This window comes from Cydia amplana, chromosome 3 (genome assembly GCF_948474715.1).
Source record: "Cydia amplana chromosome 3, ilCydAmpl1.1, whole genome shotgun sequence".
Classification (NCBI taxonomy): Eukaryota; Metazoa; Arthropoda; class Insecta; order Lepidoptera; family Tortricidae; genus Cydia; species Cydia amplana.
The window spans coordinates 3,231,894-3,253,509 of NC_086071.1; the positions used below are offsets into that span (position 1 = coordinate 3,231,894).

General features: G+C 39.2%; 1 protein-coding gene across 3 annotated transcripts in view; it reads left to right on the forward strand.

Annotated features, from left to right (window-relative positions):
* The window catches only part of LOC134662369 (bestrophin-2), a 35,546-nt gene that overhangs the window by 12,296 nt on the left and 1,634 nt on the right, over nucleotides 1-21,616 (forward strand). For 2 of the 3 annotated variants that reach the window (XM_063518573.1, XM_063518575.1), the window contains exons 2-12: nucleotides 1,575-1,685; nucleotides 2,235-2,406; nucleotides 4,423-4,625; nucleotides 5,071-5,239; nucleotides 5,393-5,638; nucleotides 5,991-6,251; nucleotides 8,498-8,738; nucleotides 11,844-11,988; nucleotides 14,587-14,675; nucleotides 17,793-17,954; nucleotides 21,097-21,215. In XM_063518573.1, coding sequence (XP_063374643.1) covers nucleotides 1,575-1,685; nucleotides 2,235-2,406; nucleotides 4,423-4,625; nucleotides 5,071-5,239; nucleotides 5,393-5,638; nucleotides 5,991-6,251; nucleotides 8,498-8,738; nucleotides 11,844-11,988; nucleotides 14,587-14,675; nucleotides 17,793-17,954; nucleotides 21,097-21,215 — 1,918 coding nt within the window. The remainder of the gene's footprint in view (nucleotides 1-1,574; nucleotides 1,686-2,234; nucleotides 2,407-4,422; nucleotides 4,626-5,070; nucleotides 5,240-5,392; nucleotides 5,639-5,990; nucleotides 6,252-8,497; nucleotides 8,739-11,843; nucleotides 11,989-14,586; nucleotides 14,676-17,792; nucleotides 17,955-21,096; nucleotides 21,216-21,616) is intronic. The other variant, XM_063518574.1, reaches the window with a different exon arrangement.

The window sequence follows — 21,616 nt, forward strand, 5'->3', positions numbered from 1 at the left end:
ACGTAAGTGAAACAGGGAGGCAACACGTCGAACGTCTGTCTTCCTCACTCGGCGCGGCGCCGCGGCGGTGTCGGTGCAAGGTCAGTACTTTGACTAGACATGGCGGAACTGATGTAACATCCAGCTCTACATAAAATAGCGCGGGTAAATTATTACCGTCTGATTATTGCGGTCAACTTTGTTTTAGTAACGTCTACTCATAGTACTTATAATAGGAAAAGCCATTGTGTACATTTTTAGCTAGGTAGGTGTAGGTACTAGGGTACCTACATACCATAAAAATACGCATAATTTGAATCGTGCACTCTCATTGAGAGTTGAGACATCCTATAGATAGTATAAACAAACTAAAATGATTTCTGATATCCAGAATGGAAGGTAAGTAAGTACAAAGGCCTTCTCACGTATAAAAAATGGTTTGTATAGCCCTGGCCCCTGATAGTTCATGTATGTGCTTGTTGTCTATTTTCACATCCGACCTTATGGAACTCGGGGCGAGAAATATTAAAGCGGGCATTACATTATACAATTTGCAGAGCGCTAATTAGGTAAGTGTTGCTAGGCGAGATAAAAAAGAGCTTGTTCATTACACTGCACTAGCTAGCGACGCTAGTGAGTGTCCTATTTTCATTTCGGCAGTGATCATCGTTCGAATCGAACCTCATCTTCCGAACAGAGCTAGTATATCATGGCACCATCAAAACATCAAAAAGTTGGCATTGTTTTAAAACTGTTGTCTAGTTCAATTTTCACGAATAAAAATCTTTAATTGTAATCTTTATGTTTTTTATCCCATAAAAATGGCATGTCTTTATAAAGTTCAATCATGTTATCTGTACTTCCTTTTCCCTAGTCTGCGGCTGCGTCACGTCATTTTGAACTGAAATACAATAAATAAAACATCCATACATTCGAGTGCGTCGGTGGCGTGCCGACAACTGACCTTGCACAGTAAGCGCTAAGCGCGCTAAAACCATTTACACTATGCGTTCTAGTGCGCTAGTTAGCGCTAGTGCGGCAGAGCACATGCGATCGCACTAGATTGGGTCACTAACTGGCTAGCTGCCTTTACACTATGCTAAATTAGTGCGCTAACTGAGCTAGCGCTCTGCAAATTGTATAATGTTATGCCCGCTTAACATAATAGAGTCTGTTCGGAAAGAGAAGAGTCGTGGAATGTATTGGGCCCCATACATTCCATGACTCTTCTCTTTCCGAACAGAATAGTTACCTACCTACATTAATGCCAAGAGATTATGAGTTCGCGGCCTTAGGAGAACTTATTGGGCATCAGAACTGTCATAGTTCACAACACACAACACCTAATATAGTCAAATGTCGTAACGTGGTCGTAACGCTGTTTTGCTAACGGATTTATTACTGTCATAATTTTCTGAGCACTCATAACGATTTCAGCTATGATGTCAACATCGCCATTCGGAAATTTATTTTAGAGGTTCTAAATTATCGAAGAAAGTTTGCCTTCGCGATGGTTTAGTTGTCATTCAGATAATATTCACACTAATAATTAATATTATATTTGTCTATTGTACTTCAAGAAACTTTTTTTTTAGATGGAGAGGAAGCATTTACAAGTTGGTGTGGCTGGATCTCCTGTGTTTTCTACTTTTTTACTACATTTTAAATTTGACTTATCGTTTGCTGCTCGATGAGCATTCAAAAAGGTAAACATTTTATACAATTTAATTTAGTGTTGTTTGCTAACTTGCTTACTCTTTTAGAAATGGTATTAACTCTGTTAATTGTCAATATTCGCTTTTGAAAATAGCTATTTGGCAAATGGTAATATTGGTAATTTTAAGCTCTCAGACATCAAACAAAAGGGTGCGGTGTGTTGGTCGACTGAACAATTACAGAACGTCACCAACCCGCCGAGCGCAAATATAACTTGTGTTTGTACAAACACTGTTGTTTTGGGTTGAACTGTACAGCGAGCTGCAAAAATACATACTCACTAAGTCACCAGTTAAATAGTAAACCTATAATTACTATTGTAAGCCAGACAATAGATAATTTATAATTATTTTGTAGGCTGTATTAGATTAGAACAAATTAAATTATTTTCAGAAAATATTTTAATTTGTTTTTCCGAATGGCTCAGGCACCTGCCGCGATAGCAGAGGACGCTGGTTCGATCCCAGCCTGGGGCACTGGAGGCCTTGGTCACTTTTTCTTAGTATAATATGACATTTATTTAAAAGTTTATTTTGTAGGCTATTCGAAGGCGTGGTGAACTACTGCAGCTACCACGGCAATGTGATCCCGTTGTCGTTTGTGCTGGGTTTCTACGTCACGGTGGTCATGAACCGCTGGTGGAGCCAGTACACCTCCATACCGTGGCCTGATTCCATCGCCGTGTTCGTCTCCGCCACCGTCCATGGACAGGTGAGAGCTCAAAACTGGTCTAGAATTGGACCAAGCTAACTTCATAGCATTTTCTAAGACAAATTGGGGAAAGGTCATTTTTCCATAACCAAAGGCCAAATTTATATACTTTCTTTTGTCAATGTCGGTACAGAGTTAACTTAGACTAGTTTAGACGTTACATGGACTCTGATTCTTGTTGTAAGGGAATTGTTTGGAAATAGGTAGTTATTTGTTTTAGGGGGCAAAGTTGTTTAACCGCTCGTGCTAATACTAATACAAGCGAGCAAGCGAATGATTCCAAACGAAGTGTGAAATTTTGAGCCTCTTCCTCGGATATCGGACAAAGTACAGACAATGCAATTATAAAGCACCGTTGGTAAATTAAGGTGCAGGTGTAATGCATACTTATTGTAATTTTAATGTTAAATTTAGGGTAAGCGCTTAGGATAATAAGTACCTACTTGACTCATTTTAGTGCATGGCATAAAATTGTAAAAATGAGCGTGGTCTCGCTAACAAGCCAATTGGCGAGAACTTTCAATTATTTATAAATAATTTGAAAAAATATGTATATATATTTACCCTGACTAAACGAATTCGGACGATGGCAGCCCTTTGGTTGTGCCCATATTGTGGCCCATCCATCACGTGATCTTTACACCTTAGCCAAAGATTAAATATTTTACGTATGTATCCAATTCACTATCCCATTACGTATCTTTTCACTGACGTATGTACCTAGGAAGGAATTCGTGTGAAATGTACATAATCTTATCCTAACGACGGCACGATGTTAAAGGGTTGGCGATAAGAATTTGCTCTAAGTATTCATAAATTTATAAAACCATTATAACATTTCATTTATCATTAAACAGATAGTATATCATGATAATTTCCACGTACTACAAACACTATGATATTAAAATGTAAATATGTTTTAAGATAATTTTAGAAACGCTAGTTGTTACTTATCAAATTTATTCGTAGTTGATTATTTTCCGTAATATGATTAATAATTAATTTGATAAGGATTTGTGTGCTATGTCTCATTCTTATGATAGCATGACCGTAAATATCACATCTGTCCGAATCCGTCAGAAAATTCTCACCCTGTGAACATACCCTATGATTTTAGGAGTAGGTACGTACAGCCTTTAAATCTTTTAATTACGAAGAGATAATTTTATGAAGAAATAAATACTGTGGTTGGTTCATAGTATTTTAAAATTAAATAGAGCTAGCCGCAGTTAAATTCAGTAAAACGTCTATTTGGAGCTCTTAGGTATGTTAACGTTCCATTTATCTGCTGGGTCTACTCTTTCTCATCCCTCACGAGAAAATCATCGATCGAAAAATATTTTGTCAAGATATTTTACGTTACCCTTGTTAATTGTAACATCGTAAAATTAACAATTTATAAAAACGAAATTAATTTATTTACAAACAAGATATATACAGTGGTATTACTAAAAGAAATTAAAAACTAGCTTAAATCTAAAATAGGCCCTTGAGGCATTATCTTATCATTGCCAGTTTTCAAGGTGGTATATGGCATTCACATATAAATCATGTTTATACAAAACTATAATGCGTAGGTATCTTACTGTTCTTAACTAGAACTAATTGTTACTATAGGTAGATCACATCACACTGAGTAGTATAACTGTCTTTAGCAATTATGGTTCATTGATGACCTCTATGATAATGTACCTATGTATGTACACAAGTGCATACTTTGGCTTACTCTGCTGTTGTGTTACTTTTCAGTCCACCTCAGCGGTATAATGTCAACTTCTTGGGAATGCTACACGTTTTCCAATTTAAAGATTATTAAATTGGCTAGGTATAAATATTATACACGTGCAGTAGCCATGCACTCGGGTTCATATTTGTACATGTATATGGGTTCTTGTTTGTAAAGCAAGAGTAAAATAAGAAAATCCTTAAGTTTAAATTAAGTTAAATTATTAAGTTGTTTTAATTTAAGTTTAAGTTTAAATCCTTTGTAAGCCAAAGCCAATGGGTTGCCGTCAGGACGAGCGCGGGCGGCTGATGCGCCGCACGATCGTGCGCTACGTGTGCCTCTGCCTCACCATGGTGCTCAGCATGATCTCACCCCGCGTCAAGAAACGGTTCCCCACGCTAGACAACTTCGTCGAGGCCGGCCTGCTCCTCGAAAATGAGAAGATCATCATGGAAAACCTTAACGAGAAATTTCCTAAGCCTTCAAAACATTGGTATGACGGCACGTTTTACGTTGGGCTCATAGTTTGCGGTTCTAACTTACAGATTACAATACAAGAGGGTAAACAATACGGCGCCTTATCTTACAGGATGCATCATGCACGATTTGAAAGGGTTACAGTACGACGTTGTGATGTCAAACATTGTTGGGCAAGTCGGAGTTGATACGGGTTGGTTTTTATGGTATAAAAGACTTGAAGTAAAGCGTTCATTTATCTAATAAAAACCGATGGAAATTCAGTTGCAGAAACTTCTTGTCGCTCCTTATCCCGCAATGAATGGATCAGATCCACTACGGACGGAATACGGAATACATCGTTTGCATTCCAATGCCTGCACACCGCTGACTGTGAGCCCAACTGTGAACAACCGTATAATGAGTGATGCATGTGCTCAATACCAGAACTCTAAGTATACTAAACAACTTACGGTTTTCAGGATGCCCATAGTGTGGGCCGCCAGCATAGTGACGAGAGCCCGAAAAGAGGGCCGAGTACGGGATGACTTCGCCGTCAAAACTATTTTAGACGAACTCAACAAGTTCAGAGGACAGGCTGGATTATTGCTCAGCTACGACACTATTAGTGTACCTCTTGTATATACTCAGGTATAGATCAGTCTGAAGCATATGATAAATTTTATTTTAAAAGTATTAGCTTGCAATTCACATGTCTACTATACTATTTTTGTATTGTCAAGGTATCCTGTTTTGCGCATTCAACATCCCTTGTGCACTGACTAAATGCCTATTTCATTTCAGGTAGTTACCATTGCCGTATACTCATACTTTATTACATCTGCCTTGGGCAGTCAGTGGGTCGACAACAAAATACACGTTTCTGGGGACGATCGTATTGTTAATATAGACCTTTATTTTCCTATATTCAGTACGCTAGAGTTCTTCTTTTATATGGGCTGGCTAAAAGTGGCCGAGTCTCTGATAAACCCCTTCGGTGAAGACGACGATGACTTCGAAGTGAACTGGTTGATAGACAGAGATTTGCAGGTAACTAGAATTCGTATAAGTATTTAACTAACTAATTTGGCTCAGTGATCCAAAGTGAATCTTGGCCTCCGAAACGAGAGCGTGCCACCTGTCCCGATCCTGTGCAACTTTCTTAATAAGTATTTAATCAGTTTATTTCATTTGTCCCCTCCACCTCCATACATTGTGAGTTCTCATACGAGTGTTTTAATGAGTTAAAATTCGAAATTCAAAGATTTATGTTGCAAGTAGGCCTTAAGCGCTCTTTCGAACGCAAAAAGGCAACGCCAGTACCTGGGTAAACTATTAGATATATCATCTTCTTAGTAAGGTAATAAGCTCAGTAATGATGCTGTCGTCGAATCGCTTTTAGGTTTCATACATGATTGTGGACGAAATGCACCACGAGCACCCGGAGCTGATCAAGGACCAGTATTGGGACGAGGTGTTCCCGTCCGAGCTGCCGTACACGCTGGCCACGGAGAACGCTCGCGAGGAGCACCCCGAGCCGTCGACGGCGCGCGTGGCCGTGCCGCCGCGCCAGCGCAGCATGGTCACCATCGCGCCCTCCGCAGTCAAGATGGACGAGATGGTCCCCTCGCACACCGTGAGTTACAAGTTCGCCCCGCCCGAGGTTAGACGCGTCTTTTTTAAAGCATGCTGCACGTTCGGACTGTACGTGGAGCTTGGCAGTGTGTCGGTGTAACGGGGTGCCAAACATTAATTGTTTAGTTTATTTTCCTTATTTGTCACTAACGGGCTATAGCTATGAGGTGCTAAAGGAAAATCATGTCGATTTATGGTAATGGCGATTTATTGTGGTTATAATTTGTATGGTACCTATAACTGTTACTATTTCCAATTCTACTTTTATCCGTTATGGCGTTTATTAGTTTACGTCACCCTCTACGCGAGGAGAAAATCTCACTTCCTGGCCAAGGTAAGACGTAAAACTTTAGACAAACCACGGGCGGTAATTCGTATACCTAGTCCCAGATCGTATATTTATGCCCCTCGCCTTCGGTTCGGGCCACAAACACCTGCGATCTGGGTAGGGTTGCCAGATGGTCGGGATTTGGCAGGATTCTCGCGATTTTTAGCATGTGTTCTCGATTCCCGACCAAGTGCAAATTGTCCCGAAAAACAGGTTCACGTTATAAAACAATGATTTCAAGTTCCGAACTTTCGTCGAGCGAGCGCCCGGGGCGTACGTGACGAGAGAGTGTGCTGTGAGGGAGCGATGGTATTTTTTTCCCGACTTAAGTCCCAAAATCCCGAAAAATTTATATTTTTTCCCGATAATAGCGCCTTATGATCTAGCAACCTTAGATCTGGGGCATTCGAATTTTATTCACCTCCCTAGGTATGTATATAATGTACTATTTACACTTATGAGGTTCTATGAAGTAGGTAGGTAATAGTTTTTGCAACAAAAATATCAACTAAACTTATAACCCAATATGTATAACCAATAAGTACGTTTATTTTACGTTCAGCGGAAGTAATTAGCTGTACCTACGCGCGTATTACGTCAATTTTTAAACCTTGAATGTAGTTTAGTAATAAAATACCTAGACAATTATAGGTACACCGTGGGCCCTAATAACCCAAGTTAGATTATTATTATAGGGCCCACGTATTTCTGACGACATTACGAGCTTTAAATGCATTTTATTTTAGTTATATTATTTGAAAATAATTTCTTTAGAAAAAGCTTGGCACTCGTTTACGAAATGTAACAGATAAAGGTGCGTGGGGTTATAATTAGCTGTTAGGGCTTCTACGTTTGAGAAACCCGGAGTTACGGTTATAATATTAACGCCTTATTCGACGCGCATTAGTCGATATACTTAGTCTGAAGAGAACGGCATAAGAAGTTCTATGATATTAGATGGATTGTTATTGTTTTGTAATTACAACGATATTTCACGTTATACAAAAGGTAATAAAGGTATTTAACTCCAATTAAACTCTATAGGGGTTATTCGTGAATCGTAATCGTACCGCAACTACCGTATATAAGCGAAAACATAGGCCTATTTTATATTGCCATATGCGTTTTCTTTTCAATTTGCATTGAATCGAAACATTTACCTGCACCCGTTTTTATTTATATTATTGATAACAAAAATGTTCCATGCATAGGTATATACCATATGAAATAGTATCATCTTACATATTATAATATAAATATGTGCCTCATATTACATTTCATTTCTGTAATGGCATTAGATGATTAATCCATGTACCTACTTACCTACTAACAAGACTCAGTTGTTTCCTAACAATTATTTTTAACTTTCCTGTTACTCATAAACATGTAACTAACATTATAAACTGTTAACTGTTGGTTATTTGGGTAACTTTGACTAACTACGTATATACATTTATTAATCCGACACAGCATGATTGCCATAATGATATGCATCTAAAAACGTTACTTACATTTGAAAAATAAATGGGCAGTGTTTAACACATGGGTTACCAAAGTTAACACAATAAATTGGAATGTTACTTCGCTGAATGGCTGAAATCAGTCAGACAGAATGAGCATTTTTAATGCGCTTTTTTTATTTTAAAGCTAAAACGAGCATTCGCAAGTATATGTCTTATAATATACCTACGCTGTAAATTAAACTCAGTGTTTCTTTTGTTTTGTCCAATGCACTGAAATCCTTTCAACTCATTTCCGCAAACTATTTGTCGTTATATTGTTTTGTTTATTTTCTATTAATAATTTTAATAAATGTGTATTATTTTTTTACGTTAAATCACATTTAACATTCAATTCAAATGTTTCTTTCATATTCGTATATTTCATTCAGCGATCGTATTTTAAAAATTGTCCAACATTAATCGTTGCCCTGACCGTTCCTACAGCAACTTCATATGAACGACGATGCCCAATCGGGTATCCACTTCATGGTCGGGTCCCGGGGTAGCAAGCGTGGGAAGAAGGAGGACAGGAACTCGATGGGTCTGGGCTCCAGCAACTCCATGGCGTCGCTGCAGCATACCCCCATCACGCGGACCAACTCGGTCACCTCCATGCTGAAGCGACTCTTCTCGAAGGAGGACCAGCGACAGACGCTGGTACCGAACCAAGTGCAGACCGACGGAGGTGAGTTTGTCCAGTCAGCCTGGCATGTACGGCGGAGATACAATCGCCAGACAGTTCCTGAGGACGCGCTATATTAGGAAGATTATTTTAAGTGCGTCCGTGTTTCCGTTTCCTCTTGCGACACCGAAACTAAAGACGCTAAAGGAGCAATAGATCATGGATTTCATTTGTATAGTCTGGTAGACTTGGATTGTCGGGTAGTCGGGCGAGTTCAACATTAAGACCCACTTGCACCATCCCAGTAACCCGGGGTTAAGCGGTTAAACCGTTAACCCAGTGTCAAATTGTACTGGTAACCATGGTAACTCCAGGTTTAACCGGTTAACCCCGAGTTTGTGGAACGGTGCAAGTAGGCCTAAGTGTACAAAAGGATGACAGAAATTATGCAAGATAGAACACTATCGCTTTGAAATAAAGTTCAAAATCAGGTTGGAAATATTACATCACCACTGCCTTATAAATAAAGATTAAAGGGTTAGAGTCTATGCGGAAAGAGAAAAGAGTCGTAGAATGTATTGGATCCCATACATTTCACGACTCTTCTCTTTCCGCCCATACTCTAACGCAATCGATTGAATTTGCAATGAAAGCAGCTGCGCAGGTATCCTTAAGTACAGTGATAGGTACATACTTAGATAGCAGAGGGAATACGAGTAACTAGGTAGTGTCCAACGAAACTGATTTTTTTGCCGAAACCGAACCGTTCGGTTCTGTTAGTTAATTTTTCAATGGCAAACTAGTATTTATTCCATAATTATGCATAAGGTCGCGTGTCAACATTACACTAAAAAAAATTGCCGGAGCTCTTTAGGATTGCAATTATTTCTTGGCAAACCCGACAGAGAGTAGGTACCTTGAACTGACGGTTAATCGAGACGTTGAAGTGTCTCACGTATTACGTAACTGTTGAGATCATTGACACCCATGCGTGTAGGTGTTATTTTGCCAATAACATGTTACGCTGCTTGATTTAAAATTTTCATTTAAGGAAATATTTATGTAGAGATTGTAGAGCATAATAACCAACGATATTTTGTAATGTAGGTAGGTACATAAGTGTAAAATAAAATTGCATGCAAATTGCATACAAGGGAGTTATTAAAATTCAATTAGAATACCTAATCAGTGTTATCTTTGAAAGGACAGGATCTAATTCAGTACCTACAGAAACAGGCCCGAAACATTTAATGTGCTATTATTGTTATGTTTTACACACACATTCAGCAAGTCTTCTAAATCATAATAGAGAAATAAGTAACAACTAGAACGTGCGCAGCGTAGCCTACTAAAGGTCATGTATTTTAAGAGAATAAGATTTCCCACTGAAAGACTATATAGTATGACAAATCTTCTTTCCACAAGAAGATTGTTTATTCTACACATAGTTCTGAGAAAACACAAATTATTACCATATGTTGACACTTGCACATATTCGTATAAAGTTGCTACTGCACCCCAAAATAAAACTAAATTTGCAAAACGGCATTACGTAGCACTTTCTGCACACTTATATAACTATTTTAATAAAGAACTCAATACTTACAGTAATAGTATTTTATACAATCGTGATATTATTATAATGGAGAGCTTTTCAGTCGAGTACCGTGTTTAGGCAACGAAGCTTGCTGAGTTGCCTAAGTAAGGTACGACATTGGAAAGCTTGATTATATCACTATTGTATACAATACTTTTTCTACGAGTCAACAAAAAAAATACTTAAAACTAGTAGAAGAATCATATATGTAGGAAAAAAATGACACAAACCTACGAGGAAACCGAAGAATTACTCACTCGATTAACCTATCCAACATAAAATACGCACAGCTTTACTTATTCACACACACGCACACATACACACACATACGGGGGATTTTTACGTTTTTATATTGATCTGTCTTTTCTTTAGCATGTTCTGTATATAGATTTTCAGCATTTTATTTGTAACTTTAAATTAAGCAAATGAAATCCTTACCTTTTAACATACCTACTCATAAATGTAGCACAATTTTTATTAACATTCTCCAGATACCGTACCGTAGGTACCGCTCTTCCTTAGCGGTACCTCCTGGCACAGGCTTTAAAGTAGTTTAAAGCTTAAAAGGAGGTTCCAACCACTATGTTTAAGATGATTATTGTGAAAGTAAATAAACATTTTTAATTTAATTTAATTAATTTTTTAAAAGTAGGTAAGCTTACTAAAGGTAAACGTACTGGTGCTCGACGCGGTCCCAGTAACAATGTCATCTTGAAACTTAAGTCATTGTCAATAGAGGTGACAGCAGGGTGACATCTATTGGGCATTAGCATGTCGAGCACTAGTACATTTAGGTACCTTATTAGGATCTTGATTATTCGAAAGAGGTCGCCCAAAGAGACTTCTTAAGGGGCCCACTGATTAACAGTCCGCCGGACGGTATCGGCCTGTCAGTTGTTCTGAACTGTCAAATTTTTGTTCTAACTGACAGGCCGATACCGTCCGGCGGACTGTTAATCAGTGGGCCCCTTTAAGCTAAATGTCTACGTTCGTATAGGTGTAAGATTATGAGTCATGACTATTTCCGACCGATGATTGACGATCGGTCTGGCCTAGTGGGTAGTGACCCTGCCTGTGAAGCCGATGGTCCTGGGTTCGAATCCCGGTAAGGGCATTTATCAGTGTGATGAACACAAATATTTGTTCCTGAGTCATGGGTGTTCTATGTATATAAAAGTATGTATTTATCTGTATAAGTATGTATATCGTCGCCTAGCACCCATAGTGCAAGCTTTGCTTAGTTTGGGGTTAATAGGTTGATCTGTGTAAGATGTCCCCTGATATTTATTTAAATTGAGCATGCATAATCGTTTATTTTAGCTTGTCTGAACTGGACACTTCACTTCTACATAGTCGCCTAATATATTTAATATTTGCATATTCAAGTATTCAAGTAGTAGTTTATTTGCTTTCATGTTGTACATAAGATCTTATGAAATAAAAGTTTCAAACATGAGCCCCGTAAGGGCATGGCAATTCTTATAAGTAACTTAAGCTAACTTAAACTTAAACTATTATTGTTACTATTATTGTTGGACAGTCTTATCTTATTTCATCTTATTGTTTAATAGTGGGGCGGTTTACGATATCAGCCAGCAACCCGACGCTGAACAAGCCGGCGCCGGGCGGCGGCAGCATGAAGATCGCCAACGAGGTCATCGAGGAGGTGGACGAGCAGGCGACCATCACCAGCATGGCCAAACGGCCAGAGAACAGGTCAGTTACACGTGGTTAGTTACAAGTGGTGGTACGGCCACATCTGAAAGCCCATATCTTTAAACTTTAGGCACACGCTTACGACACGCTAAAGATTTTCCTAGAATATTGTTTGAGAAAGCCGATTCCAATAACCACACATCTTATATTCGCTTGTTTATCCTTATTTTATTATTGACGTGCTTGAACTGGTATGCCAATTACTAATTTGTTCTTAATTATCCTTATTTCATCGTTACTATTTCTTAGTTTCTAATATTTATTAGAAACTTTTGTGAACTGCACTAAATAATAAAACACGAATTATTAAAATATTATCTTTCAATTCGGTGCAATCTAAGCTTAAATACTACACTATATTTATTATTGTTTTATGTTGGTTCCGTAAGAGGAAGCGACTGATTCACCGGCGTTTTACAGCTCATAAGTGTGTCACATACATGCTCGTCGTATTCGTCATATAAATAGTGTTTAAATTGACTCTATGTATTGTATGCTTTCTTATGTAAGTAGGTATAGAGAAATGATACCAAATCAAAATACTTTAGCGTATAAAGCTCGTGATTCTTGAAGACTACCAAATAATTGCTGTTGAATTCTATTTCAAAGTTGGTTTTAGATCTCTGGTATTTTATGGCTATTGATGTACCTATAGGTATCTAGCTAGTATATCTGAAGATTGTGAAGTGATGTTTTAGTTAAATTTTTGTGTGATATAAAGTTTGAGACGGAGTTTTATCTAACTTAAATAACAGTTACATCAAGCGCTATCTTTACCGACATTTGCCAAAATGTAGATAAAACGACTGTAGGTAGATTGATTGTGATTTATATCAACTACTCTGTCAACCCACATCGCGTTCTAAGTTCCTGTTAATCTAGTTTTACTTTTTACAGCTTAGGTATTCTAGTAAAATATCTATGTACCTAGTATTAAAATGATAATAGCCGTGGAGCGGGCGTGTACCTAACTGTGATGCATGGCTAGCACATTATTTGTTTTAACAGCATTTTGTACAGCGCAACAATGGAACCAAGCACTGATTTGTGTTCCGACTAATCAATTCGTTTACGCTTCCGATTGTATGACGTTGTCTTGAGTCTTGTTGTCGTCCTTTCTTTTCTAAAAATCCTGGGCTTTGAAAATTTAAATTACCTAGATAGAGTGTGTCCATTTCTGTCACTCGAAGCTATAACATGAGCAGACAAACGGAGACACGAGGAAAGTGCCCACGACAATATTTTTTTATCTTATCATGTTGATGTTACGCTGCTAATGCACTCGAAAATACCTACCTATCTTAACACCTTCTTTATTGCACTGACAAATTTGTCATTCGTAAGATTATAAACTAAAATAGACTGATAGTAGTGATGTTTTATTTAAATCTTAGTAGGATGCTTAGAATTTTCTATATTTTCTATCTGCAGCTTTCTTGTACCTAATAGCTGTCGGGGTCACGAACGTAAATAACCGTCCGGTTATAATGAGGATGAATGTTTTAATTACGGGCTGTGATCCTTGCGAGATACCTAATACTTTAATGGAAGGTCGTGTGCAATATAAAATATTTAGTTACGTAAGTAAAGTAGGTAACTTTGCATGGCCTGAATTTATCGCTCAAAAGGTTAAGTTATCACGTTGTTAAACTTGTTAACAACAATTTGTAAAGAAATACATTCAAAGTACCTATACATATGTATATTATCCTAATATCAGAAACATCTGCGGCCCGAGTGCTGAACAACTGGGCGTGCAGGAAACAACTGTGCTGTATAACCTTGAAAACAGTAAATAAACGAGGCTAGGCACGCGAGATTCTTTAACTGCCGCTTATTAGTAGCTTTAACTACCTAGATACTATGCAGTCTTCATCAATAATAGCAAAATTAACGAGCCCTTTGTTGTCTATTTATTTTCCTTTCACAATAATGGCCAAGCTTGTTACAATAATAGCTAAAGTAATTCTAGGATGGCGGAGTTTTTACACAACTCCCAATTTCATCTTATAAGAAAGCGTGAAGGTAAATTTTGAAATTTACTCATCGTCATGTATAGCGGTCGGTGGTGTCAAAAGGTACATTAGGTATTACATATTTCATATAATATTTCGGTCTCCTGCTTTTCATCGTGACGGTAAAAACATGACACGACGCAGACGTCCACGATAAACTGCAAAATTGACCACCGTTTGACAAAATTACTTTGTCAGAACTTGTGTGTTCGTCCGAACTGTACAGTTTTCTCTCATGTGGGCAATAGTTAACAGCTTCATCATCATCATTTTAGCCTTCGGTCGCCCACTGCTGAGCATAGGCCTCTCTTCTTGTACGCCACTTGTCCCGGTCCTGGGCTAGTTTCATCCAAAAGTGCCCCGCGATACTTCGAACGTCAGTTAACAGCTTGTGGGCATGTAAGTAATGATTTTATCATACTTATCCAAATAAAAGGAGTACATTTTCATGGCAGGCCCTTAACTTTTAGTATGTCCACAGGAAAGACGCGAACACATGTTTGTGTTTGACCTAATTACACGAATCTGGGCAAAACGTTGCCTTTATCGTACTAAAATAATAAGTAGACATAATTGATTTCAGACCGACAGCGCAGAGCGTGTTCGCACAGGGGCCGCCGCCCCCCAGCGAGCCGGTCGACGTGCCCTCCAGGAACTCCTACCTTAAAATCAGTAAGTTAATTACACTTTACACGAAAACTGCTAGCCCACTGTCAATTTCCTTGAACCAGACCCCTTACGGCCTTTGAATAGGCTACATGACTAATTTTCATTTATGGTATCAATCGATCGGGTTTGTTTTTAGGATCAAATAGACAAATAGACATATGGGACCCATTGCATTAAAGTAACACAAAAGTCAGAAATTGTAGTCAAAGGCGTAGTCGCACTTCACTCGCGAAACACTCTATACAAAACGGCCAGGGACCGTGACGTCATCGCCCATCTTGTAGTATGGACAAAACAAGAAAATTGCGTGTTTGTCGGTGAAATATTGCGTTTATGTATATAGTTGCTATACAATATTTTTTTGGATGAAATGTTAGGAATCGAATGGTACCCTTACTTTTATCGTTTTTGGAAGTTAAAAAAAACTTAAATTTTGAAACTTTCAGGTCCTGTATTTTTGTAATTTTTCAATATTTTATTTTAATATCCACATTATTGTGATAAATAGCTCGTTTGCTATCTATTTTACTAGATTTTGTTATAAAATTCAACATGTGTCATCATCCCTATTAGATATGTACTTTTATTCCATGAACTGGCTGATAACCGAGCCCCTTGCACATTAGGTATTTGATATTAAACGCAAATGTCGACGACTGATGTAAATTGTAATTCTGTCGCTTAAATCGGACAGTTATTAATGTTATTATCAAGTTAGATATTAATTGGTTGCCTGACTTGCTTGCGACTCATATGTTATGCTCAGTTAAAAATAGTTATCTGTTCAAAGTAGGTAAGTTACTAGTGTTATATACTCTACCCTCTGACCCTTCATGTGGTAGGGTATTGCACCAGAAAATATTACCATTGCCTGTTCAAATATACCTAAAATAATTGGATGTCAGCTGTCGTTTCCGATGCCTATTTCAGGTAACTTAAGATTAAAGATTGTTCTAAAAAAAAATCCAGATACAAAGATGTGTCACAATCACAGGTACAGTCGACGTCAAATATATATTTTCATTTTTCGCCTTATTACCAAGAAGTAAGATGCAAAAGTGTATAGGTACCTGTTTTTGACGTCGACTGTACATACACCTTAGAAGTTAACGAAGCAACACTCAAGTTTAACATGTTCACACGTCATATGCGCGAGTACATAGTGCCTAACAATGAGATTAGATCTAATAGATACTCATAGGAAACCTTGATTTCTATAGGTACCTAACTCTATTATTGTCTTTTGTTATGTGCAGTGCATGTCATTACACTATGTGTCGGATTCGCTTATTATGTTTCAGCTTTCATAGTTTATTGCTTTTAATATAAATATTCAAGATCTAATAGATATTTCCTATCAAAAATTCTGGACATCGCACAATTCCGTTGCTAAAAATTGGCACATACTGAAAAAAAAAACTGGTCAAGTGCGAGTCGGACTCGCGCACGGAGGGTTCCGCACCATCAACAAAAAATATAGCAAAACAAGCAAAAAAACCGTCACCCATCCAAGTACTGACCCTGCCCGACGTTGCTTAACTTCGGTCAAAAATCACGTTTGTTGTATGGGAGCCCCACTTAAATCTTTATTTTATTCGGTTTTTAGTATTTGTTGTTATAGCGGCAACAGAAATACATCATCTGTGAAAATTTCAACTATCTAGCTATCACGGTTCGTGAGATGGTGAGATACAGCCTGGTGACAGACGGACGGACGGACGGATAGCGGAGTCTTAGTAATAGGGTCCCGTTTTTACCCTTTGGGTACGAAACCCAAATTAAGGACAAAATCACCCTATATCGGCTGCTCAATACCTAGACAAATGTACATATTTGCTTTCAAAAATTTGGGACATCGCACAATTCCGTGGCTAAAAATCGGCACATCCTGAATCGTAGGTATGTATACTTTTAACTTAACATAACCCGCCGCCGTCAAAGTTACATAATAAGGGCCGTTGCACCGACCACATTTAGCGGATCAACGTCACTCGGCAGTCAACTATGAAACTTCCCATACGATAAAATGTAGCGAACACTTTTGCGACGGTTTGGTGCAACCGGCCCTAAACGCGAGTCGAATTCTCAGAACAATAACGGCACATCATGCATTGAATAAAATACTAAGGCATTAAAATAGGCTACATGACTAATTTTTTTTTATGGTATCGGGTTTGTTTTTAGGATCAAATGTCTATATGGGACCCATTGCATTAAAGTAACACAAAAGTCAGAAATTGTAGTCAAAGCCCGACAGTCGCACTTCACTCGCGAAACGCCCTATACAAAACGGCCAGAGGCCGTGACGTCATCGCCCATCTTGTAGTATGGACAAAACAAGAAAATTGCGTTTTTGTCGGTGAAATATTGCGTTTATGTATATAGTTGCTATACAATATTTTTTTGGGTGAAATGTAAGGAATCGAATGGTACCCTTACTTTTATCGTTATTGGAAGTTAAAAAAAAACTTAAATTTTGAAACTTTCAGGTCCTGTAATTTTGTAATTTTTCAATATTTTATTTTAATATCCACATTATTGTGATAAATTGCTCGTTTGTGAAATCTACACAAAGATAAACACAGAAACAACTTTATAATTTAGTACTTGACTTTATTCCAACTTCAATTAATACAATTTATTCTAAACTCAAATTCACTTTACGTGTTTACAGTTTCAATCGACGGCGACGACTGACTACTCCGGGTAGGAGGGCCCCGTTTTATACCTGATACTGGCAGTGTTACTGTACCCGCAAAATTTATTAAAATGAAAACAATCGGAAATTATTACTTAAGATGTGTGGGTAGTCTGCCGTGGTTGTTACATTTGCTATCTATTTTACTCTTGGAGGATATAATCAAACGGAGACGCCATGTCTGTAATTTTCTGTACAAAATAGTCTGCCGATTTTTGCGGGGGAGGGGAACGTCAAATGTATGCGTAACGTAAAAATAGCCATGTCAGATAAACGTCAGTCCATACATTGTGTATGACCGTTGGCCGCCTATTTTCGACAGAGGGGAAAGCCTGTTAATGGCTACTCCGTTTAGTTGTATCCTCCAAGATTTTACTAGACTTTGTTATAAAATTCAACATGTGTCATCATTCCTATTGCAGACGGGCAGCTGTCGTCGTCGGCGCCGACGCAGTGTGCGGCGCCGGCGAGCCCGGCCGCCACGCTGTCCACGCAGCCGTCCTTCGTGTCGGAGCCCGAGCCGCGCCTGCGCCTCGACAGCGACGTGGGGCCCTCGCTCAGCGCCGCCGGCAGTCAGACCTTATGTAACTACTTGCTCATACTCTCATCATTAACTTAAGACGAAACAGGAGCTGAGATATAAATATTTTAGGTAAATATACCCGTCTCGCTAACGGAAGCGGCTCCTAAAACTAGTGCGGTAAGGACAAGGCGAAAAATCCTGTATAAATATCTCAAAAATCGAGGTTTCGTACTCGACTGTTTCCTCCTCCAAAACTTAACCAATCGTAACCAAATTTTGAAATCTAAATGATTATGAAATTATCTGTGTCGGACCGTTTTGATTTTTTTGGCTAATTGATATCAGCTTTGAATACCACGGCTCTCATTGGGGCATAGTCAATTAGGCCATTTTGGCCATTTTTGAAGGGCTCTAGCGCCTTAAAAAACAAAAATATCAAAAAAAGCAAAACGGTCCGACACAGATATTGATAATATTAATCTGTGTTGAAAAAATCATTGCTCTAGCTTCAAAACCCACGGAGGAAACAGTCGAGTACGTTTGTATGGAGAAATGACTACTCCTGTTGGCTCTTAAGAGTTATTCTCTTGTCGGTGGAGTATCTTCCAGCATTCCCTATCTTGCGCCAGCTCTTTGACTTTCTGATACGACACGACCCCCACTTTCTCTTTCACTTGGTCTAGAAAGCTGCGTCTGGGTTTTCCTTTACCCCGCTTGCGTCCTATCCGCCCCTCCATCTACAGGGTCATTTTTGGACCGTTAGCCATATTGTGCGAGGTGATTAGGTAGGCTATACTGAACAACTTTTTCTATGGGACCGACTCCTAAATAGCAAATAATTCTTTGGCCGTGTACATTTTGGTCGAGTGGATGTCAACGTTTTCTATGGGAAGGCCAAATTTTGGGATTTCGGGGCGGGTCCCATAGAAAAAGTTGTTCAGTATGACCTACCTAATCGCACAATATGGCTAACGGCCCAAAAATGACCCTGTATAGTACCTACAGCCGCCGCCCGTGGTCCAAATGGCCACAGCCCGTGTATAGCAGAACAACAAAAGTTGTCTTTTCGTTTCCCGAAACTAAATTAAGTAGGTATTGCGCACCATTTCTATGAGAACCTAAACCGGGGGGGGCGAAGCTGTACCTTTCGGGTATTCTCGGCTCTGATCGCCTCGGCACAACTTGACGTCCTTTTGCGTGTACGACCACAGATAAGATCATCATCTTCCTCGCGTTGTCCCGGCATTTTGCCACGGCTCATGGGAGCCTGGGGTCCGCTTGGCAACTAATCCCAGTAATTGGCGTGGGCACTAGTTTTTACGAAAGCGACTGCCATCTGACCTTCCAACCCAGAGGGTAAACTAAGCCCGTATTGGGATTAGTCCGGTTTCCTCACGATGTTTTCCTTCACCGAAAAGCGACTGGTAAATATCAAATGATATTTCGTACATAAGTTCCGAAAAACTCATTGGTACGACCACAGATAAGATAATGACTTGAATTTTGACAACCCTAAATAGCCGAAAGGGATGCTGTTCCATACAGAAAGGGACAGCATGATTCGCCTCTGAATCGCTGTCAAACTTCGGTTTTGTAGGAAGTTTCTTTTCTGTACGGTAGTACTACTTATTCTATGACCTAAACCTTGATTTTATATTCCAAATACTGAAACGATACATCTAAATCGGTTAAGGCATTCAAAAGTTATGGTGGAATAAAGAAACTCACATACATAGATACATACAAACATGAACGCTGAAAATAATGCACTCCTTTTTTGGCAGTCATGTGAAAAAAGACCCGAGAGAGAATCTGACAGGCCAGTGCGAACGTGCACTGACACGGGAATGATTTCAGTTATTAGTTATCGTGCTTTCGCTCGTGTGTGTCCGTACACATGTTTATATTAGCTCGAGTGACACGTACCACAACGAAATGACTTAATTCTGAGATCAATACGTTCAAATTGGCCTCCGAGTGTACGAGGGAAGAGCGGTGCCTCCCAACACAGGCAATTATTTGCTTAAGCTTTGGATTCCTCCGAAAACGGTGCCGTCATATGACGGCCGTCATATAGCGGCAGCAAAAGACGGCCGTCTTTACGGTGGCGACATGTGGAAAGTACCACGGCGTCATAACACACCGTCATCCACCAAGGTCAAAGCGGCAAATTTGAAAAATGTAGGCGCGATGGGATAACGTCCCATAGAAAATTTTAATTTCGCGCCTTTTCCTACTGACTTATTTGCTTGATTATCTATAATTTACTTGGAGGATGAAATATCATCAGAAGAGGAAAATAATCGTAGTACGGAATCATTTATTCAAATCTCGTGTCATTTATTCAAAATGGCGTCACCGCTATCTAATAAAACGTTCACAAAACTATCGACAAGGTCATGACGGCCGTCATCTTACGTTACGTTGACAATCAACGTAACGTAACGCCGTCTAGGAAACCGCGCCATCTTGTTTACATAGACAACGTTCTAGTGACGTCAGTCAACGCTATATAGCGGCCGTAATATGACGGCACCGTTTTCGGAGGAATCCAAAGCTTTACCGGGCTTCTCCATCCCCTAAACCAGGGATCGGATACCGGTATTTTTTGTATGGGAATGGAAACTGTATTTTTTCGTTCTTTGCTAATTACTTCATTTCTAATTGGGCAATCTAATAATACGAAGTCGCAACCTAAATACACAACTGAGTCGTACATTTCGAGTATAAAATAATTCGAAAAATATGGTTATTTCGATGTTTTCGCAAATAAAAAAACCGGCCAAGTGCGAGTCGGACTCGCGCACGGAGGGTTCCGCACCATCAACAAAAAATAGAGCAGAACAAGCAAAAAAACGGTCACCCATCCAAGTACTGACCCCGCCCGACGTTGCTTAACTTCGGTCAAAAATCACGTTTGTTGTATGGGAGCCCCACTTAAATCTTTATTTTATTCTGAGTATTTGTTGTTATAGCGGCAACAGAAATACATCATCTGTGAAAATTTCAACTGCCTAGCTATCACGGTTCGTGAGATACAGCCTGGTGACGAGACGGACGGACAGTGGTGTCTTAGTAATAGGGTCCCGTTTTTACCCTTTGGGTACGGAACTCTAAAAACCGGTTTCGATCCCTGCCCTAAACCATGGCCATGGTATTTTAAAGAAATAAATGATATTGTATTAGTATAGTTGTGTTTACAGTGGACGAGACGGACGGCGACGATGGCGACTCGTTCGACCGGCTGCGTGTGGCGCGCGAGGCGGCGCGGCGCGACAAGTATCTGCAGAAGATGCTCGCGCGGTCCGTCAGCGCGCAGCAGGTTGGTCAATGGTGGTTGTAGACCAGGGATGTTGCGAATATCCGCATCCGCATCCGCGGAACTTCCGCATTATTTTAAACATCCGCATCCGCATAAAATCGATGCGGAGTTTAAGAGCCAACAGGAGCTAAGATTTAAATATTTTAGGTAAATATACCCGTCTCGCTAACGGAAGCGGCTCTTAAAACTAGTGCGATAAGGACAAGGCGAAAAATCCTGCGTAAAAATATCAAAAATCGAGGTTTCGTACTAGACTGTTTCCTCCTCCAAAACTTAACCAATCGTAACCAAATTTGGAAATCTAAATGATTATGACATTATCTGTGTCGGACCGTTTTGCTTTTTTGACTAATTGATGTCAGTTTTGAATAGCACGCCTCTCATTGCGGCATAGTCAATTA